This window comes from Gossypium arboreum, chromosome 12 (assembly GCF_025698485.1).
Source record: "Gossypium arboreum isolate Shixiya-1 chromosome 12, ASM2569848v2, whole genome shotgun sequence".
NCBI classification, from domain to species: domain Eukaryota; kingdom Viridiplantae; phylum Streptophyta; class Magnoliopsida; order Malvales; family Malvaceae; genus Gossypium; species Gossypium arboreum.
In genome coordinates, this window is record NC_069081.1 from 103,245,936 (window position 1) to 103,264,891 (window position 18,956).

Here is an 18,956-nt window from a genome sequence, read left to right on the forward strand (position 1 = left end):
TGCTTGAAACAGCCATATTAAATTGTGTTGATTATACATATTTTAAAAAGGGCTTTCGACAAGGAAATAAAAATTGGGTTGCAAAGTGATGATAGGTTTGAAGAAAGACGAATGCAAAGTTGTTAGATAAACAAAATCACGAAATTCTTACCCTTAGAAGTACAAATCCGCATGGTTGCAGAAGAAGAAAAAAAGGAAGAGAATATAAATGAATGTATCGAGCAGTTGCGCAAAGACTTTGTCCAGAAGCATTGATTGCAATCAAGAAGAATTTTTAAGTAGGTCCTTTGAACCTATTAATGGAGAAGGCAACAGCATGAGAGGGTTGGAAAAGGGATGTCTGCGCAAAAGAACTGTGTTTAATTTTTTTTTTTAAATAACTCATTTAAAATAAAATAAAGAGGAGATTTTATATAGATGTGTATATTAATAATTTTTGTGTTTAAAAATTGATCACATATCTTTATTTCATTAGTTCTTAAAAATTAAAATTTTTAGGGTTATTATATATATAATGTATATAAACTCAATCATAACAATCCAATCCATACTCCAAACTTTTTTTTTTTGCAGGTTACACTCCAAAAATTTAAAATCTCTCAATTTAAGGTTAAATTTAAGAGGTAAGTAAAATTCGATTCGATTCAAAAATTTGATAAAATTTAAATTTTGAATTAAATAGTTCAAGTTATTTGAGTTAATTAAATTATTCGGATCAACTTAAATAAAAATAAAATTTTCATTTTAACTCGAATATGAATTACACAATTCGAGTTATCCGAAAATTCGAATAAAAAAAGACAAAACTACATCGTTTTGATAAATGTTTATTTTTTTAAAAGTTAAAATTCAAAATAATTAAGTGCAAAACTACGTTGTTTTGATAAATGTTTACCCATTAAGTTAAAAAGGAAAAATCATTATATTGTTCATGTAGTTAAATAATCTTGTACTTTGTCTACTAGTTAAATAATCGGTCCATGTAAATGCAACATTAAGGATAAATAATATGATTCATTAAGTCAACTCGATTTGACTCGATTCGAAAAAAATTTAAATTGATTTTAGTTGCTAAAATAGGATTTGTTAACTCGACTAACTCGAAAATTTTTTACTCGATTCGACTCGATTCAATTGAATACTCACCTTTAATTAAGTTGACATTATTGTTGTTGTGCAAAAATGATTTTAAAAAATTGTGTTTAAAAAAATACTGTGAGAAAGTGCTGTAAAAAGTGTGATTTATTAATTTAATGTGTTTAGCATTATTGAAAAAAATTGTTGTTGAAAGTCAGAATGTCCATATTAAAATTAAAAAAATTCATGTAATAACTAGTGTTAATAGTTCCACAATAAGAATTATTATTAAAGTTAGGGTCAACTACATTAATAGTCATTCAAACTATAAATTTTTTTTGTTATCCAATTATCTTAGACTTTTCGGTAATTCTATTTTTACGTTAGTCATTGATGACAAAATAAAATTGAATAATCGAGCGATTATTTTATAATTTTTATAGTTAGATGATTAAAAAAATAAAATAATTAGATAACATTTATTATACTTATCTTTAAAATTAAATTAAATAATATTTATATAATTTAATTTAATTACCTAAGTCATAGATAGTAGTAATATTATAGCAATTACTATTAAATTAATAATAACAATGACTATTTATGCAATTTTAAAAATTAATAGGAGTGAAATAATATTTTCACATTCCAAACCCCTAAACCCAAAAGTCACTACACTTAGCTTGTCTCTAAAAGCATTTTTGCAAAAATAAATAAGATGAACAGTTTAATCATATAAAAATATTTTTAAAGATGTAAAAACTTTTTAATTTTACATTTTCATACAAAAACAAAGTGGTTTTAATATTAAGGATGTAGTCTAGACAATATAAAATTAAAATTAATAAAAACATAAATATTATTATAATAGAATTTATCACTTGAATCTGGTATCAATTATAGATATAGATGAAATGGTTTATGCCTATCAATTGGTAGTCAAAGTCAGAGATTAAGAGGGTGGGTAGGTCACTTCATTTCTTTAGCACCAATTACTGACAAAATTTTCTCTTTCCATTTTTGTTTCAATGACTTTCACTGCACATTCCTCATTTTACTCTTTTCGCGTTCTCGACTCTCTTCTTCTTTTCCCACCATCTCTTCCTTTCCTTTCTCTATATTTCTTCATAACAGAACACCATTCATCACTCATCATATCTATATTAATCAGTCTCACAGCAAAGAAATGGTGAGTGTATTCTTCCATCACTAACTGTTGCTGTCTCTTTTTATATTGTTTTTTGATTCGATGTTAGTTTTTCTCTCATGGTTGGTTCCCAGGAAAATTTAGATTTTTGAGTATTGTATTTATTGCATCACTGATATTCTCAGGAAAAGAACAGGCAGTAAAGCTTCTTGGGTTAATATATATTGTTTTGGCTTAAACTTTTTACTTTTTCATGAATTCAACAACTTTATAGTTGGTGTCGAAATTAATATGTTTCCCAGATTGTGTATTGATTGCATCGTTGCGTATCCATGGAATTTGAGTAATTATTAAAGCAGCAAAACTTGGAATGAATTGTTATTTGTAGGTGGGCTGCGGGATATACATAAAGAAGGAAAGAGATTGGGTTAGAAGCCTTGTGGAAAGCGAGTTCTTTGGGGTTTGTGTTGAACATCAAAACCTGAGAAAAAATGAGAAAAACGTGTTTTGCATCCATTGTAGTATTGGGTTTTGCAGGCATTGTAAGGCTCACACTCACCATCCCTCCTTTCAGATCTGCAAATATGTCTATCAAGATGTTGTTCGTCTTCAAGAAATCCACAAACTTCTCGACTGTTCGAAAATTCAGGTTTTATTTCTCTTTTTTTGTTTGTCATAGCTACCTGGGTGATTATGGTCATCTCTATAATTATTTCCCAATTTTAATTTTTTATAATTCCCACAAAAATCTGGGTTTGGTTGAATCATGTGACAGACATACAAAATCAATGGTGAGAAAGCTGTACATTTGAATCCTCGGCCTCAAGGTAAAGATGCCAAGCCATGTACAAAATCAAAAACTGGTGCTGCTTGTGAAATTTGTGGAAGATACCTTCAAGACCCTCCTAATCGTTTTTGTTCCATTGCATGCAAGGTAATTTCACTTTTAATTCTCCGACTGACATAAGTAATAAAGTGACCAATGCCTGAATCCGAGTAATTAATAATATTGAAATGGTCAGGTAACGGCAGTTGATTTGAAGCCTAAAGACCCAAGTCATAAACTGGAGTTGCCAATACAAGAGCTTACAGATAAACTTGCCTGCAAATACAGTCAAAATGCAGAAACAAACTCGGAAGAAAAGCAATCCACCATCTCGTCAACCGATGTTTCGGAGGAGATGAAACCATGTTTAAGCACAAGTTTAAAGCCTAGGAAACGAATGACCAAAAGAAAAGGCATTGCCCATAGATCTCCTCTCACTTGATACTAACAGCAGAAATCCATAGCTATATAACAGTTGATATATAGGTAGAATTTCAACTGCATTTTTAAATTATTCCTCCTCCGATATTGTACAGTATAGGATAGAAAATGGATGAAATGTTAGATTGTGAAGCATTATTTTAAGTTCCATTTTGAATATTTTTATGTACCACTTTTTAACAGATCTTGTTTTTATGTTTTTTTTTTAAATCCCAAACACGATTTAATTATCTTAGACATGTTTTAATTAGTGTTATATATTAAGCATGGGTTGTAATGGACCAACTGCTGGTCTGGATCTTTGTCGGTATAAGGACTGGTGTTTATTTTCGTCTCATATCTGTTTTTGGGACCCCATCTCCTTTGATTATGGCAGCAACGTGTTCTTTACATATTTATTTATAAATATACACCTCTAGTTTTTTAAAAATATAATTAATTAAAATAAAATAATCAAATAACATAAAAACCTTAAAATTTAAACAATTCTTATTACAATCCACTGTCTAGAAACTCAAATTTTTTAAAGATTTGATTGCATAAAAATAAAAATTATTAACTTTGGAAAAAACAAAATTATTAAAAGTTGTAAAAGAAATAAATTTTGGAAAATTAATTATTAAAACTTATTTAATTAAATTTAAATTAAATTGGAAAATATAGTTAATATAGATGAGTGTATAATAATATTTTACTATCTTTAAAATTTAATAACGTGACACTATTTTATTAACTCCTAAAAACTATACTTTTAAAATGATACTAATATGAATTATTCCTTAATAAAATAAATGATAAAAATTTATTTGTAGCTCAATTTCAAATAAAAAAATCATGTATAGTATTATAAAAATACTAAATTTGTTGATAATAAATAATATATATATTTAGAAATTTCCATTATTTTTTCAACATTTAAATAATAAAATAAATACTTTTTAGTGCGTTCCAATACATGTTCTACTCACTATATCTTACCTTAACAATAATATTAATATTAATTAAATCTAATAAATAATAATTTTAAATAGTGAAATTATTTCCAGTCTCGTATACAGCAACAAACAGAGTACTGTATGAATGGATCAGATTTGATATATTTGGTCCATGGTGTGAACCATTAAAGTCACTTCACAATCTTTGAATCACGAAATGAAATCTGTACCATAAGTGGTGGTAGACCCGCACGTTATTATTATTATTTTTATTATAATAAAAAAATAAAATTATAGATGAAAGAAAATGTTCCCGTAAAAATAACGTGTGAAATGAGGTCTCAAAGGGGTGGATTGCAAAATTTTATATATGAAGTGAGTCACATAATTTTATTATTTTCATTTTTTAAAATAAGATTTAGATGTTATCTAGAAATTAAACTTGTTAATTAAAATTTTTACCCCTTTTTTGAGAAAAAAAACGCCTTTAATCCGATAAAGTCTAAAAAGGAAGTTAATAAACAAGAAGAAATTGGAGATAAAAGTGAAGAGCCTTTAATTTCAAAAAATAATATAAAAAGATAGAGAAAAGGAAGGTTTGAAAGTAATTTGTTATATGGGATCAATATGTTAAATTAATTCTAATGTAACTCTGAAACTACAAGCAACCATTCGGCTAGGAAGCTTTGCATTGTTTTTTTTTTAAACCTAAAAATATCTCAAAAAAATAAAACCTAGAAATATGAAGTGGGAAAATATTTCATCAGTCCCTGTTCCACTTAACAACAATGCCACATGTCGCTCATTTAATGAGCTACGTTTCAATTTCTGATACATTCTAACACGGAGTACCAAAAGACAAGATGGGAAAGAGTACAGGTACTAAAATAACAAATTAAAAGTACAGATGCCACATTGATAAATTTGTAAAAGTACAGGGGTGAAATTTGATATTATCCCAATATAAACTATGAAAACAAAAAAATACAACCAGTTTTTAAAAGAAAAGAAAATTAAATATTAATAAATAAAACTTGGAATCTCAGCCCATTTCCAGGGAAAGGCTGATTATTATCCGTTTTCTTACTGTTGAAAGTTAAAACAAAAGGGTTAAAACTCAGCGCGTTTTACGCTCATAAAGACGCTTTTGCCCCTATCTCTATCACAATCCGATTCCATCCAAGCTACATTGTTCCATTGATATCGTAGGTTTCTTTGTGAATCTTCTTCTTGGGAATTCTTTCTCCAATCATGTCGGTGAGTTTATTTCTTTACCTTCTTTTTTTTTTTTTATGTTTTTGATACAACTTATTCTTTATGGGGTGTTAAAAAAAAAAAAGTCTTATTGAAAGAGAATTGTGGGTTTTGCTGTGTTTGGTTGCTGGGAAAGTATAGGAAAAATGAGACCGTAAATGCTGGGATTATATTGTAGTTCTTCGGGTTTTTAGACTCCACCTTCGTGGGTTATGAAAACAACTTCGATACAAAGATTCAGTTGGAGATACTTCCTTTAGTTTTTTTTTCGTTTTTCTTTTTGAAGCAAAATTTGGAGCTTATGAACTGATATTGAAAAATTATAAATTGCCCTGTGAAAATTGTAATTTTGATGTTTTTAACCAAAAAAGGATCGTAGGTTTTCCTCTTATGTTGTATGACATTGGAGTTTGATGATCATTTTATAATTACTTGTGTGGATTTGCCTTACATTTCATGCTATTTCTAGTTTATGAATCTTGTTTTATAGTTTTTAATGCAATGTTTGAAACATGATTCGTTGATATATGATTTAATTACAATTGATGTTTTATTTCCAAGCATTATAAGCATATTCAGCATTGTTTCTGTTGATGTGGCAATGGCTAGTGAGCATTTTCCTTTGGTAAATTATTATCTGTATTCCGCTTTTACTTGCCATCTATATTACTCCGACTCCGGTGCATTGGATATGGGCATATTCAATTGTTTAAAGTTTTTCCATATATTTGATGGATCCTTGGAGGGTTATATGGCCATACCATGTCCAAATATGCATCGGATACTGGATACTTTAAGAAAAATGAAGAGCCAGGCAATGTAGCTTTCCGTGAATCCTCTGGTTGAATATCTTACAATTGTAATTGTGAACCTGGTTTTTGTTTATGTTTGTGGTGTTCGTTTAGTTTATCGATGTCCATCATACCTGTCCCATGCTATTTAGCTCAATATTTGATTTTTTGCCAACTAGAGCTTCTCTCTTTTACACCTTACTGATTGTGGCATATGCAGGTCACTTTGGATCATATGGATCTCAGTCTTGGAGCAGTACCACGTACAAATGCTACAACGAACTGGATGATCAATGTTTCGGATGTGAGGAAAAAACGTTTTTATTATTTTTTTCGGTTGGTGCAATTAACAATAGAGCTCTGTTGATTATTATTTCCTATAGTTAAACCTCTTTTAGACTTCTAAATTAGAAATTTACATTTGCAGCCTTTTTATAATAGCATTTAGTATCGAAAAATCCGTGAATTTTTTGCCCTCTCGCACACTATTTTTGGGTTGAGAACAGTATAAATTAACTTAACTTTTACCTCTTTGTTTTTTGAAAGATTTTATACATATCATAACAAGTTTTATCTTGAAATTTTTTGATGAGTATGACTCTTATGATATCCACTGGCTGTAGAACTCGAAAACAAAGCAAGCAGGTTCATATTTTAGCTATATGTTGATTTAATTGCAAATTAAGGTATCAAAAGGTTGAGTTGTGAAATTAAGATGCTTGAATCAATTCAACATGTAACAAACATCAAAACCTGCTTGTGACGTATTCGAACTTTATCACCATTATATAGGAATAATAATCAGAAATTCTAAAAGCAGTGATCCTTGTTATAAAATGCAAGCATAATTTGTCTGCTCTTTTGTTCTGTGCAGATCAGAACAGTTAAGGTCAGTAATATCTCACCATCTGCTTCAGAGAGGGATATCAAAGAATTCTTTTGTTTCTCTGGTGACATTCAGTATGTTGAAATGCGAAGGTGATTACCGTCAATTGGAGTGCAACTGAGTTGTTTCAGGAAGTGGTGCTTAAGATTGTGATGAATTTTGCAGGGAGACTGGAAATGCTCAAGTCGCTTATGTTACCTTCAAAGAGTCGCAAGGAGCGGATACAGCAATGCTGTTGACTGTATGTTAATCAGTGAGATTAAATTTTTATGCTTAAATCTCCTCAGCAAATCTTAAGCTTGATGGTATCGGAGGACAAAAGCTAAATTGTTTTACTCTTCGTTTTTTTCTTGAAATACTCATGTCCAACACATATCCAGACATGGGAATCGAGAAATGATTTTCAGAGGACTCTCCAAATTCATTAAAATTTTGGCAAAATTAAGCATATCCATGTCAAACACATGACTACATTCGACAGTCCCTTTGAGTCTAAGTAACATGGGTAAAAGCGTTACCAAAGGCACTGAGGTATCTTGAGATATTAGCTTTAATGCTTTATGAATTTTGAATCGATAGGAAACTTGAAACATTTGGAAATAAATTAATAATGTTTTTGCATGGTCAAACCTATTCGAAGACATATTTCAAAAAGAGAAATCAGAAGTGAAGAATCAAACTTGACTCAAAGTTTAAAGGTCTGTTCTGTGCAAACTTATATCAACGTTGTCTTTGTTGTATCTTAAAAGTTAAGGGGGTTCTTGTGAGAGAATCACTATCCGAGTCCTAATGGTAAAACCTCAAATATGCAGCTGTACATGCTTGCTTTCTACTTATTTGAATTGAGTGCTCATTTTGATTAATTCAACTTATTCGTTGATTCAGGGAGCTACAATAATTGACTTTTCAGTCAATATCTCACCGGCTGAGGATTATGAGCTACCCCCCGGAGCTCTCCAGTCTAACGTGGTATAGTTCCTCCTTTAACCTGTATCATACAGCTTTTATCTCTATAGGATGATCGATGCAGTACAACACTTCACATGACATGCATCAGTGAGAAAAATACCTATATTTAGTTGTCTCAATATGTTTATAACCCTTCTATCGTGCTTTTATCTTGTGGGAAAATGCCATAGTCTATGTTTTGTTTTTGGATGCGTATATTAATTATGCCAGTAGCTACACCTACTTACTTCCAGATACTATTATAGCAAATGCATGATCACTGATGTTTCAAAACTGTTGCTTTGATTCTTTATCATATTGAACACATATTTATGAGAACACAATAACTAAATCTTTTGCTCTCGCTCGAGTAGTCTTATTTGTATTTTTGTGCTTATATCTATTTGGAAGTCATGTTTTTCTCAAGCATTCATTAGAATTTGATGGAAAGAACTGAGTGCATTTTCGCTGTCTTATGCTTAAATCATCAATTTACGGTTATCTTTATGAAGGAGAAAAAGCCAGATGCTACGGATTCTAATGTGAATAAGGCTGAAGATATGATGAGCACGATGCTGGCCAAAGGTTTTATCTTGGGAAAGGATGCTATCAGCAGGGCAAAGGCATTTGATGAACGGCATCACTTGATTGCAAATGCCTCTGCTGCAGTCACTTCAATTGATGAGAAAATGGGTCTGCGTGAAAAGTTTAGCATCGGGACAACCGTTGTAAATGAAAAGATGCGAGAGATGGACGAGCGGTTCCAAGTGTCCAAAATGACGAAATCTGCATTGGCTGTTGCAGAGCTTAAGGCAAGTAGTGCAGGAACAGCCATCATGAGCAACCCTTATGTATCCACAGGAGCTTCGTGGCTTTCAAATGCATTCAGTGTAGTTGCGAGGGCAGCAGAGGACGTGAGCATGTTGGCAAGGGAGAAGGTCGAAAAGGCTGAGGCAGAAAAAAAGGACATTATTTACAAGGAGAGAACAGGGATCATCAATGACTTTGCTCATCTCCATCTCGATGAAACTTCATCACCAAGCCTATGATAGTTCCGACTTGTTGATTCAACCGATAGCAAACTGTAAGTATGGAATGATATGATTGCTTTTGAATTTTTTCAATTTTCCCTTTAATGCCTTGATTCTTTCCATCCTTGCTTGTTGTACAATACACTGTTACAAGGGATTATGATTGATTCAAATAAATTTCAAATATAGAGTTTGTGTAAAATTTTTTATTATTTGTCTTTTTTTCTTTGGTACAAATCTGTTGTTCTTCTTTTGAAAAGCTTTTAATAATAATAATAATAATAATAATAATAATAATAATCAATTGATTATTATCCTTTTAATAAATGATTAATTACATTTTTCACTTATTTTTAATGAGATGGATTCGTTTTTCAAAAGGGTTTATTTGTATTTATTTATTTTATTACATCTTAAATATGATGCATGTTCTTTGAACTTAATAACATTGAATTTATCAAATAATTTTGTAAAAGTATAGGTATAGTTTTTAACTTCTTATTTATTTACCTTAGTTTATATTCACATGGGATTGAACTCTATACCCAAGGGATTGACCCCATTTCAAGAGGGAAAATAGAAAAAAGGTTAATTTCTCATTGACAAGTTAATTTTATTTTTTTAAAAACGCCAAACATTGTAAAACTTTCGAAATCGAAATTATTTTAGTTTAAGTTTTTCTTTCTTTAAAGAAAAACGCCAAGTTGATTTTAATGATTATGTTGGAACAGTTATAACTTTAAAAAAAAAAAACTCGTCTTATATAACTATATGAATTCTCTTAAATTTATTCTAATTAATTTTAATTAAGTTTAAATTTAGTTATTCAATTAAGTGCTTTTAGTAGTTCCTTCTATGGATATGTTATAAAAAAGAAAAACTGTCTTCCTTATGTATAGTATTACAAAACTTTTTCAACATACTGATTATACTTACTATTCCTGCACATGCAGAAAAAAAAAATCACATTCGCTTCGGCTACAATCACTTACAACTTATGACTCCTTCAACTATCCTAATCTTATTATTCCGGTGAGGTTGAGGTGGCAGTGGAGGCAAATTTAGTAACCTGTAAACGGTGGTTTGATAAGGCTTTGCTGACGTCTTGTAACCCACCTTTCCATGTGATGGTGGAGGAACTAGGGTAATAGCAAATGATGTTGGGATTCCTTTCTTTTGCCACTATGCTACCTTATATACTGTACCAACCAGTCCAAGCTCTGTTTAGTCAACATTATCAGTAAATCTTAATGTAGTGAAATCAGTGATAAATATGAAGCAGAGCAGCAACATTTTTAGGCATTATAACGATGTAATAGAAGATTATCTTTATAGCAATACTATTCCATTGTGTATTACTGGCCTTACCTTCATGCATTCAGGCAAATCATTGTCTTTGGTTCTCATATGAATCTGCAATAAACACAGGTAAAAGTTATGTGAATCTTTGACACTTTTTTTTGACAACATCAGAACATAAGGACGTTTTTGCATGAATTTGGATACCATATAATATATATACGATTAATTCAGGTCAACGAGTCATTTACGCTGTGTTTTTTACCTCAATGACTTGGTGGTACAGTCCATGTTGATTGCTATCCATGGAAGCCATGATGACGACCCCAGCGGCAACAGTTGAAGGCCAATAACGTAGCTGTTCATGGTCTGACAATGCAAGCACTGCCAGGTACTTGGCCCTTTTTTCAACATCTGCATCGGCCTTGGCTGCTTTCAGATAGAACCTAAGGATGATTTGTTGTAGATAAAATCTTGGTTCAGCACTTGTATAATGTTGTCTAGGATCTTTCATTAGAACAAAATAATAATAAAAAGAAGTGTACCATAAGAAGTTATATATGGTAGGCAGGAAACATTGGAAGTTGAGAACCTCCATCACCAGCCATTCCATGGCCACCACTTCATTTCTGCTGTACTTGTTGGTTCCTATGTAAATATTCCTTTGCCTCACACTGACATAGATAATTAGACAGAAGTTTACATCAGCCAAAACCCCTTTTTTTTGCCAAAAGTTAGGTTCGTGGAAAGAGTGAATGGGACTAAGCTTATAACCAGTTGTAAGGCTGATTTTCTTCGATTCTGGTGGCCAATGCAAGGCAGGCTATTCCAACGATCTGAAGACTCCTTTTATTTCTGAAGAACCCTTTGCTTAAGAATCTGTCAAGCAAGCAAACGCCAAGGAAAATTGTCTCCTGCTGAAACTCCTTTGCAGTACATTGCTGCTTATTCATAATTATCAAACACGAATCATCTTTAACAACAGATTATCATTAAACAAGTTTACAATATATAATATACATTTAAGTCACGCTACAGCCTAGTTAATAACAAAGACAGCCATAACAGACAAAAAAAAAAAAGGGAGCTTTTACGCCTAATCCATGGCCCAATCCAACCTTCATACATCGTCTATTACGTGGAATTGCTTTAAGAATCGAAAATTGAATTCCAATGCTTTTTGTTCTTTTCTTTCTCTATTAGAACTTCAAACCATCTAACTCACCATCTCGATATAAAAGGACGTCAGCAACAGAGAATCGGGTTTAGCTCAAAACGACGAGTTGTTGGACGCTTTGATTAAGCCCATTGAACGAGTTTAATTTTACACACTAGTCTCATTCGGTTACAAGCTAATTTGGGTGAATACGCTCGCTATAGCACCGAAATTTCTTGCCACGGTAAGTGAGAGCAGTCTATCACCCAACGGTTCAAACAAGATAAGATAGCCTTGGCCAATGCGAAGCAATCCAAGGAAAGCGGACTAACTGTAGATTATTCGAGTAACGACTCAACTTTCATGAACGTAATGAGTGGTAGTATGTCTTTTCATGGACTAAAATGGTGATGTGTCGCAATTTGATTCAATTACACAGTGCTCGTGAAAAATCGTCAATGCAAAGAACATCTAAATGTACTTCTTTGCTTTGATTCAAGCTTATTTTCAAACGTGTTCAGAAAAATTAACCAAAAAAAATGACTGACCTCAACAATCCAGCGGATCATGAAAGAACGTTGCTGGAGAATAAGATCACCGTAGTCAGTCATGAATCGGTATTCCTCGGCATAATCATGCAAATAAACTTGTTGTCTCTCTCTGTCCCTCAACCTTTTGTAACTCTCCTCGTCTTCCTCATTTTCAAATCTCGCCAACTTAAAAAGAAAAAAAAGAACACAAATCATTAAATTAATTCAAATAAAAAATTCAACATATAACTGTAAAAAGACTTGAGTAGACTTATTACTGTAGAATTAAGTTGACGCTCATCTTCAGCGTGCGAAGTAAATTTAGGATCTAAATGAGAGGATGATCTGGAGAATTGTTGTTTGAACTCGAGAAAAAGAGAGTAAGTGGCTGAAGTAGGAGATTCATTTGTTGATTTCTCAGAGAATTGGCTTCCGGAATCATAAGATAGTAAAGGAGTATAATCTGAAAAATCTAAATCCGATGTTTCAGGGAAAAAATCTGATTGCAACTCAGAGAACACGGTCTCGTGACTCGATGAGTAATCAGATACGAGTACGACTTCTTCCAATGAGAACTGTTCATTGCAAGCGAGATGTGAAGAATCTAAACCGGAGAAGCTCTTCGGCTTTTGGTCCACAACGGACTCCGAGTTCGAAACGGTGAAATTGGCGTCCACGACGTCTTTTACATTCTCTTTGATTGCAGTGTCTAAATTCGACGTTGAGGAGTATTCAAAGCCGGAAGTCACAGAAACGAGGTCGTTTTCTTTATTCTCCGACGAGAGTTTTGAGATTTCATGAGGAATCAGCTCGACGCCGGAAATGTCAGATTGCGTAGCCGCTCCAAGAGAAGGAGAAACCGCGTCGTTTTTCTCAGTTTTCTGCAAATCTTGGCTTGGCTTTCTCAACTTAGAACTTCGTTTCCCAAAGGCAAGAAAATCAGTACCAGAATTGGATTCGACGCATGAAGATTCACTCACTTCCGCAGCTTGTTCATGTCCTTTGGCTTCTCGCTCCTTCTTGTAATACGATCTGGTGATCCTCCTAAACTTTGACTCTCCAATTCCTTCATTTCCTAAATTCTTCTTAGCTTTAGCTACACAGCCACCTTTGATTTCAGCGAACTTCCTCTTCTTTTGATTAGAAACACTGCATGAATCGCAAGAAACATCAATAACGTCGAAGTTGGAGCAAGAACCGGAATCAACCGAGAGATCAATGGTTTGGTTTTGGATAACAAAAGAAGCGATCTGAGAACGTCCTTTCCGAGGTCGCTTCGAACGGAGTTTCTTAATTATGAATATGGACGACGTTGCAGCCAGTGGTAGTGCCTCTGGTTCCATTATCTTTTGGTTCTTCGTTGATTTGATATTCAGTTTCATTTACAGTGATTTTGCTTAAAATTTGATTTAGGATTTTTGAAAAAGAAGTTTTGTTTGGAAATAGATGTTTGAATTAAGCAAAAGGTGGCGAAGGTGAAGTTGAAGCTATTCGGTTATGGACGTTGTGGGGGGCGTAGTGGGACTGGGACTGGTACTGGTACGGGGGACAACTGCGTGATAGATTTTTTATATGCTGTGTGCGGCCTTACCTTAGTACCCATGAAGATTCATTTTGGTATCCAATTAATGGTATAATTTTTTAGTATCTAATTCAGTTTTATTAATTAATTATAATTTCTCATCAAATTAATTTTTTTATAATATATTCAACATAATTTTTATATAAACTTTAAGTTGGCATGGTTGTTTAGACTTTTCTATAAATATAAAATTGAATTAAGGTGTTAATTTTTATATAAATTTATACTGTCATTATTATATATACTACCAGAATTTAACTTTTTTTTATCTTTTATGTCTGCTCTAGGTTTTAGGTTCGAAGTTTGTTATTATTCCTCTTAGTAATGTCATTTTCAAGATTTATTGTGTTTTTTTTAGAGGTATAATATGCCTAGGAGAAAGTAACATCCGGTTTTAACCAAAAAAATTAATACAATAGGTTGTTTTGATTTCGATTTAATTAGGTGAGGCGGGTTGGTCAACTTTGACTTCGATTTAATCAATTTTGAAGGTTGGTTCTTAATTTTTTTATCTCGAAATTAAATTGATCAAAAAACCCAACTTATTTTATCTTATTTCTAAATAATTTAAAATATAATTATTTTTATAATATATAATAAATAAATTACTATATAAATTCAGCCCAATAATTCTAAACCCAACTCAATAGAATTGACGGAATCAATGTGAGTTAAATTTGATGAATATTTTTTAATTAAAATCATTTAGGTTAGTTTTCTTGTGTTAAAATCAATTAAATTAATTTAAAAAATCGATGGAATCGACTGATCTCTCCCTAAATATGCTTTAGCATTACCCACTTTTCTGGTAGAAATTAAAACTTTAAAGATTAATAAGTGACATACATCGTAATATAGTGTATAATAAAATAATAATAAATTTCAAATGTTTCATCATAAACATGAAAAATTATCCGAAATAATAATAATTATGAGATTTAACAAATTGCTAGTTAGCCACATTCATGATCAACCTGCTGCCTGTATTCAGCATGCGTAATGAAAAGAAGCATAGAAACATATAGAAATTTTATATAAATTAGACATAAGATAACAGGCAGCAAGGATGCGCGGCTATTCGAAATTTTACTTTTCTTCAAATATTTGTTTAAAACTGTGTCCAATACATATTTGAACACCAGCATAGAAATATGATTCTTCAAAGATATGAACAAAATTAGACAAAATTTGAACATAACTTTCAGAAGTTCTAAGTTCTGAGATATCTGCAATTGCCATCCATTTACCAGTTGGTTCAATCTCCACTTTTTGTGTTTTCCTCATAATTTTGTAGTAAAAGCTCGAAACTACAAGTTTTTTCCAAAAGAGCTCCAGAACCTGATATCTCCATTCCCATACCAGAGTAAAGGGATCCGTCTTCATTTCGATTTCCATCATCTTCATTATTCCCCTGAAAATCGTTTGCAAGAAGCTTTTCCCATGCACCATCATCATGCAAATCTGGAGGAAGGAATGGTGTATGACTTTCATCCATAAGTGCTTTAACAAAATCAATATCCATCCAAAAATCTTTGGTTTCGGATTCATGAGGATTTTCAGAATCTATCATTGGTGTCAATACAGGCTTTGAAGTTTCTATTGTTGGTGGCTGATACTGGACTATCATATGCTCAGAAGCCACTGGTTCAGTATCCTCTGAAACTTGTTCTAGCATATTGCTTGCTTCAGTCATGCGCCAATTATTTTCTTTCGGTTGAATCAGTTGGACCAAAAATCCCGGGCTTTGCATCGCCATTATTAAGAATGACAACAACTGCTGCTGACTTTTCTCCATTCCTTGAAGACGATCCTTCAAGAGAAGCAACTTATTGTCCGCAATCTGCTGGTACTGCCCAAGTTTAACTAATTCCTGCGTAAGAGCATTCTTATCGGTCTTCAAATTTTCAACTTCATTCCACAGCCTATTATTTTCATTGTTTTCGCATGATCCAACAGAGTTCTCCGGCTGCTGTTGCTGCTGCAGAGACTTACGCTGCTCAGGTCCCTGAGAGTATTTCCGCCTAGCAATATTCTTCAGCAAGTCTTTTCGACCTCTGACAAATCCATCATTTGCAAATTCCCAACGATCGCTATCAATTTTTCTAAAACCCTGGAAAAACTTTCAAGTGTTACTACTTGTCAATGTCTTCAATAATGGTTAGTAATTCAAAAAGAAAACAGCCATGCATTACACACCCCCTCCTCCCAAATAAATTGTATTCTAATGCAATCAGACAGATATACAGGCATGTACAATACACACGTACAAAGATGCTATAATTGCTCACTAAATCAAACTGCTTCATTTGTACCATAAGCAAATGTATCCTGAGTATCAAGATTTCTGGTTTATTAATCCACTAGTATTGCCAGTTGACAGAAATGACAAGAGGTACATAATATAGGTCAACTGTGCCTCTAATTGTCTAATGATACAGCATCCATCTATGTTGCTTTGACTCTTATTATTTTTCGAAGCACCCATGTCTGGCATTCATGCCTGGCACATAACCGAACATGGGTATGGGACATAACTCTCCATGAACCCTCTAGATACGCAGAAATACTTCAGAACAAAAATTGAACACTCCCCTATCCAACACTTACGTCCAAGTAATATAGGTATAAGCTCATGTATCAGATACGAACTAAGCTGCCTACCTGTTTAGACTCAGCATAAAACATTTAAATTCAGCAATTTACGGGCTTGTGTGATTCAAAATGTCAAATTAATGCCCTAGACAGCAAAATTCCGCACAAACAGCACAACTATTAAGGATTCCATTTTTTGAAAGTTGCCCTAATCGAGCATGAATTAGTGAGAAACCTTCTAGTCCAGAAGCAATTACTTTAGTACATCATGTAAAAGTTTATTGTTCACGGTTACAACTATCAGTTGTAAACAAAGAGGTAAACGAAGAAAATTCATTTGCCGACCAAGCCCAGCCTATATGTTCGGACCTTTATTTTCATATTCAATAGATTTAACTAATGAAAAGGCACTCTGAGGCTATTGAAACTCATTTGACGAATAATTCATAGTGGAACAGATCTAAAAGGGGATCCTTTATCAATCAGCAGAACATTCAAAAACAATGAGAGACTGGAAAAAACAAGAGGAAAGACCGAGATAATGTCAACCAAAATGCCAGTGGAAAAGGGGCAAAAGTAGTTAAAGACTCTGCCTCTTTTACCACCTACAACAAAGTACAAAATCGAGATGGAAAAAGTCGAACAAAGTTGCAGAAATACCTTATGACTACCTTCTAAATAATCATGAAATAAATCACTGAAAATAAACCACTGAAAAAGTATCAAGAACTTAAACGAATAAATCATTTCATTCTGCTAACACAAATAAGAACCAAATAGAGCAGGAAAACAAGAGGGCAGATGACAGTTGGAAAATAGCAGTTGGATAAAATAATTTCAACAACTTTTTCCAAAATCTAACCAAAAGGGCATTAGACAACATTTAGATGTTGCTCATTGTTAAAACTCTGATATTAGCCATGAATGGCACTAAAGTGCCCTATCAACACAAAGAAATTCCTAATTTGAATTATGCTTAATCACCATTTATCACTCTGCAACTCGCAAATCGCACTTCAGGGTGTATTGTCAGTGTATTCTTCCTAACAGTTAGTCTATGAACTTTTTAAAAACGGTATAGAGAATCATAATGATGATGAATACAAGGCAAGAACTTTAGAGTTCCACCGAAAACTGACATTTACTATCTCTTTTAACATGTAGTCCTGAATTAGGTACACAATATCAGGATCCAAAGCAAATAATTCCCCCTTTTGGTACCAACAAGAAATTTTACACTGTGATTTCGATTGAATCGAATCATCCCCATGAAAATGAAAGGATCAATCTAACAAAACTTAGTCATAGTCAAGCTTTGTTAGGCCTAAGATAAAAAATAATAATAATAAAGAAGTCCAACGAAGCCAACATTTTTCTCTCATAAATCCAATCAATCAAACAAAAAAATTGAGCAAACATTCAACCTAACTGCTAGTGGTAGTGTATAGTCCTTTCCCCATCATTGCTACGTATTGAAACCAAGCCAAGAATCTCTCTCTACAAATTTAAATTCCGAAACTTGAATTCCCACTACTTAGAATATAACCCCAAGACTGCAAAGTGAACACCAAAATCAAGCTCTCACAAGCAAAGAACCAAACTCAAAACCACAAATAAAGCAATATTAACAAAATCCCAAATATTCAAAACAGTAAAAATTCCAGCACAGATGTGCCAAAGAACCCGATTCAGAACTCCAAGAACCCAAACACACACACACAAAAAGGAGAGAAAGAAAGAAACCAATTTTGACGTGTTTTAAAAAGGAAGGAGGAGGAGGAGGAGGGTAGAGATACTGACATAAATATTGAGTTGCCTGATGAAAGAAGAGAAATTGCTGTGCTTGAAGTACTGAGGAAGCAAACGAACTGAAAATTCAGTCATATCCCAGATTACAAAGCTATCATTATTTTGGGTCCATGAAATTATTGAATTGGTAGCCTCATCATCTACCATTTCATAACATTTTCTTAGAAACGGTGCTATTGACTGAGACCCAGTTTCATTGGGTTTCACCATACTGATGTTGGGTAAGGAAAAGGAAGTTAGAACCTGAAAATAGAATGAAAATAATTAATTATAGATTGTTGTTTAAGAAAAGAGAATGAAAAGGGCGTGTAGGGGGTTTTATGAAAAAATCTTTGCTTCTTTAGAACCGCGTGAAGTTTGGAATATGCTGTGGAAAAACAACACCGTCTCTCCCTCGCCCTCTCTCTCTCTTCCATTTGAAGGGGCCGAAGATATTAAAAGAGTGTGTTGTTTGTCTCGCAATTGATGCAATGTACGACCAATCACCATAACTTGCGTCACCTTTTGGAGAATTGGAAGGGATAACCAAGTTTCCTTGCCCTTGGATTTGCTTTGTAATTACAGTTTCACTCCTATACTATTCCGTTCGTTTTAATCGATGAATGTCGATTTCAATTTAGTGGACCGCTATTAGATCTCTCCAAAGGTGGGT

General features: G+C 32.8%; 4 protein-coding genes across 5 annotated transcripts; 2 read left to right on the top strand and 2 right to left on the bottom strand.

Moving 5' to 3' along the window:
- The first annotated feature begins 2,011 nt into the window (after nt 1-2,011).
- Nucleotides 2,012-3,804, top strand: LOC108459801 (protein RGF1 INDUCIBLE TRANSCRIPTION FACTOR 1-like). Its single transcript, XM_017759201.2, has 4 exons — nt 2,012-2,266; nt 2,613-2,873; nt 3,000-3,158; nt 3,247-3,804. The coding sequence occupies exons 1-4, from the start codon at nt 2,264-2,266 to the stop codon at nt 3,490-3,492; spliced, it is 669 nt and encodes a 222-aa protein (XP_017614690.1). The 5' UTR covers nt 2,012-2,263; the 3' UTR covers nt 3,493-3,804.
- A 1,672-nt stretch (nt 3,805-5,476) lies between these two features.
- LOC108457886 (binding partner of ACD11 1-like) lies at nt 5,477-10,691 on the top strand. Of its 2 annotated transcripts, XM_017757082.2 has the most exons (7): nt 5,477-5,683; nt 6,692-6,775; nt 7,346-7,449; nt 7,523-7,598; nt 8,243-8,326; nt 8,818-9,389; nt 10,290-10,691. In XM_017757082.2, the coding sequence occupies exons 1-6, from the start codon at nt 5,678-5,680 to the stop codon at nt 9,352-9,354; spliced, it is 891 nt and encodes a 296-aa protein (XP_017612571.1). In that variant the 5' UTR covers nt 5,477-5,677; the 3' UTR covers nt 9,355-9,389; nt 10,290-10,691. The 2 variants fall into 2 exon arrangements, with proteins under 2 accessions (XP_017612571.1, XP_052879542.1); XM_053023582.1 differs by lacking the exon at nt 10,290-10,691 and having other exon boundaries at nt 8,818-9,538.
- LOC108458611 (cyclin-SDS) lies at nt 10,524-13,856 on the bottom strand. Its single transcript, XM_017758021.2, has 7 exons — nt 12,600-13,856; nt 12,340-12,507; nt 11,410-11,576; nt 11,181-11,309; nt 10,901-11,081; nt 10,705-10,749; nt 10,524-10,556 (listed from the first exon to the last, which is right to left on the bottom strand). The coding sequence occupies exons 1-7, from the start codon at nt 13,701-13,703 to the stop codon at nt 10,524-10,526; spliced, it is 1,827 nt and encodes a 608-aa protein (XP_017613510.2). The 5' UTR covers nt 13,704-13,856.
- A 957-nt stretch (nt 13,857-14,813) lies between these two features.
- LOC108457687 (heat stress transcription factor A-8-like) lies at nt 14,814-18,910 on the bottom strand. The gene is made up of 2 exons (XM_053023376.1): nt 18,296-18,910; nt 14,814-16,013 (listed from the first exon to the last, which is right to left on the bottom strand). The coding sequence occupies exons 1-2, from the start codon at nt 18,512-18,514 to the stop codon at nt 15,159-15,161; spliced, it is 1,074 nt and encodes a 357-aa protein (XP_052879336.1). The 5' UTR covers nt 18,515-18,910; the 3' UTR covers nt 14,814-15,158.
- Between the last annotated feature and the right edge of the window lie 46 nt (nt 18,911-18,956).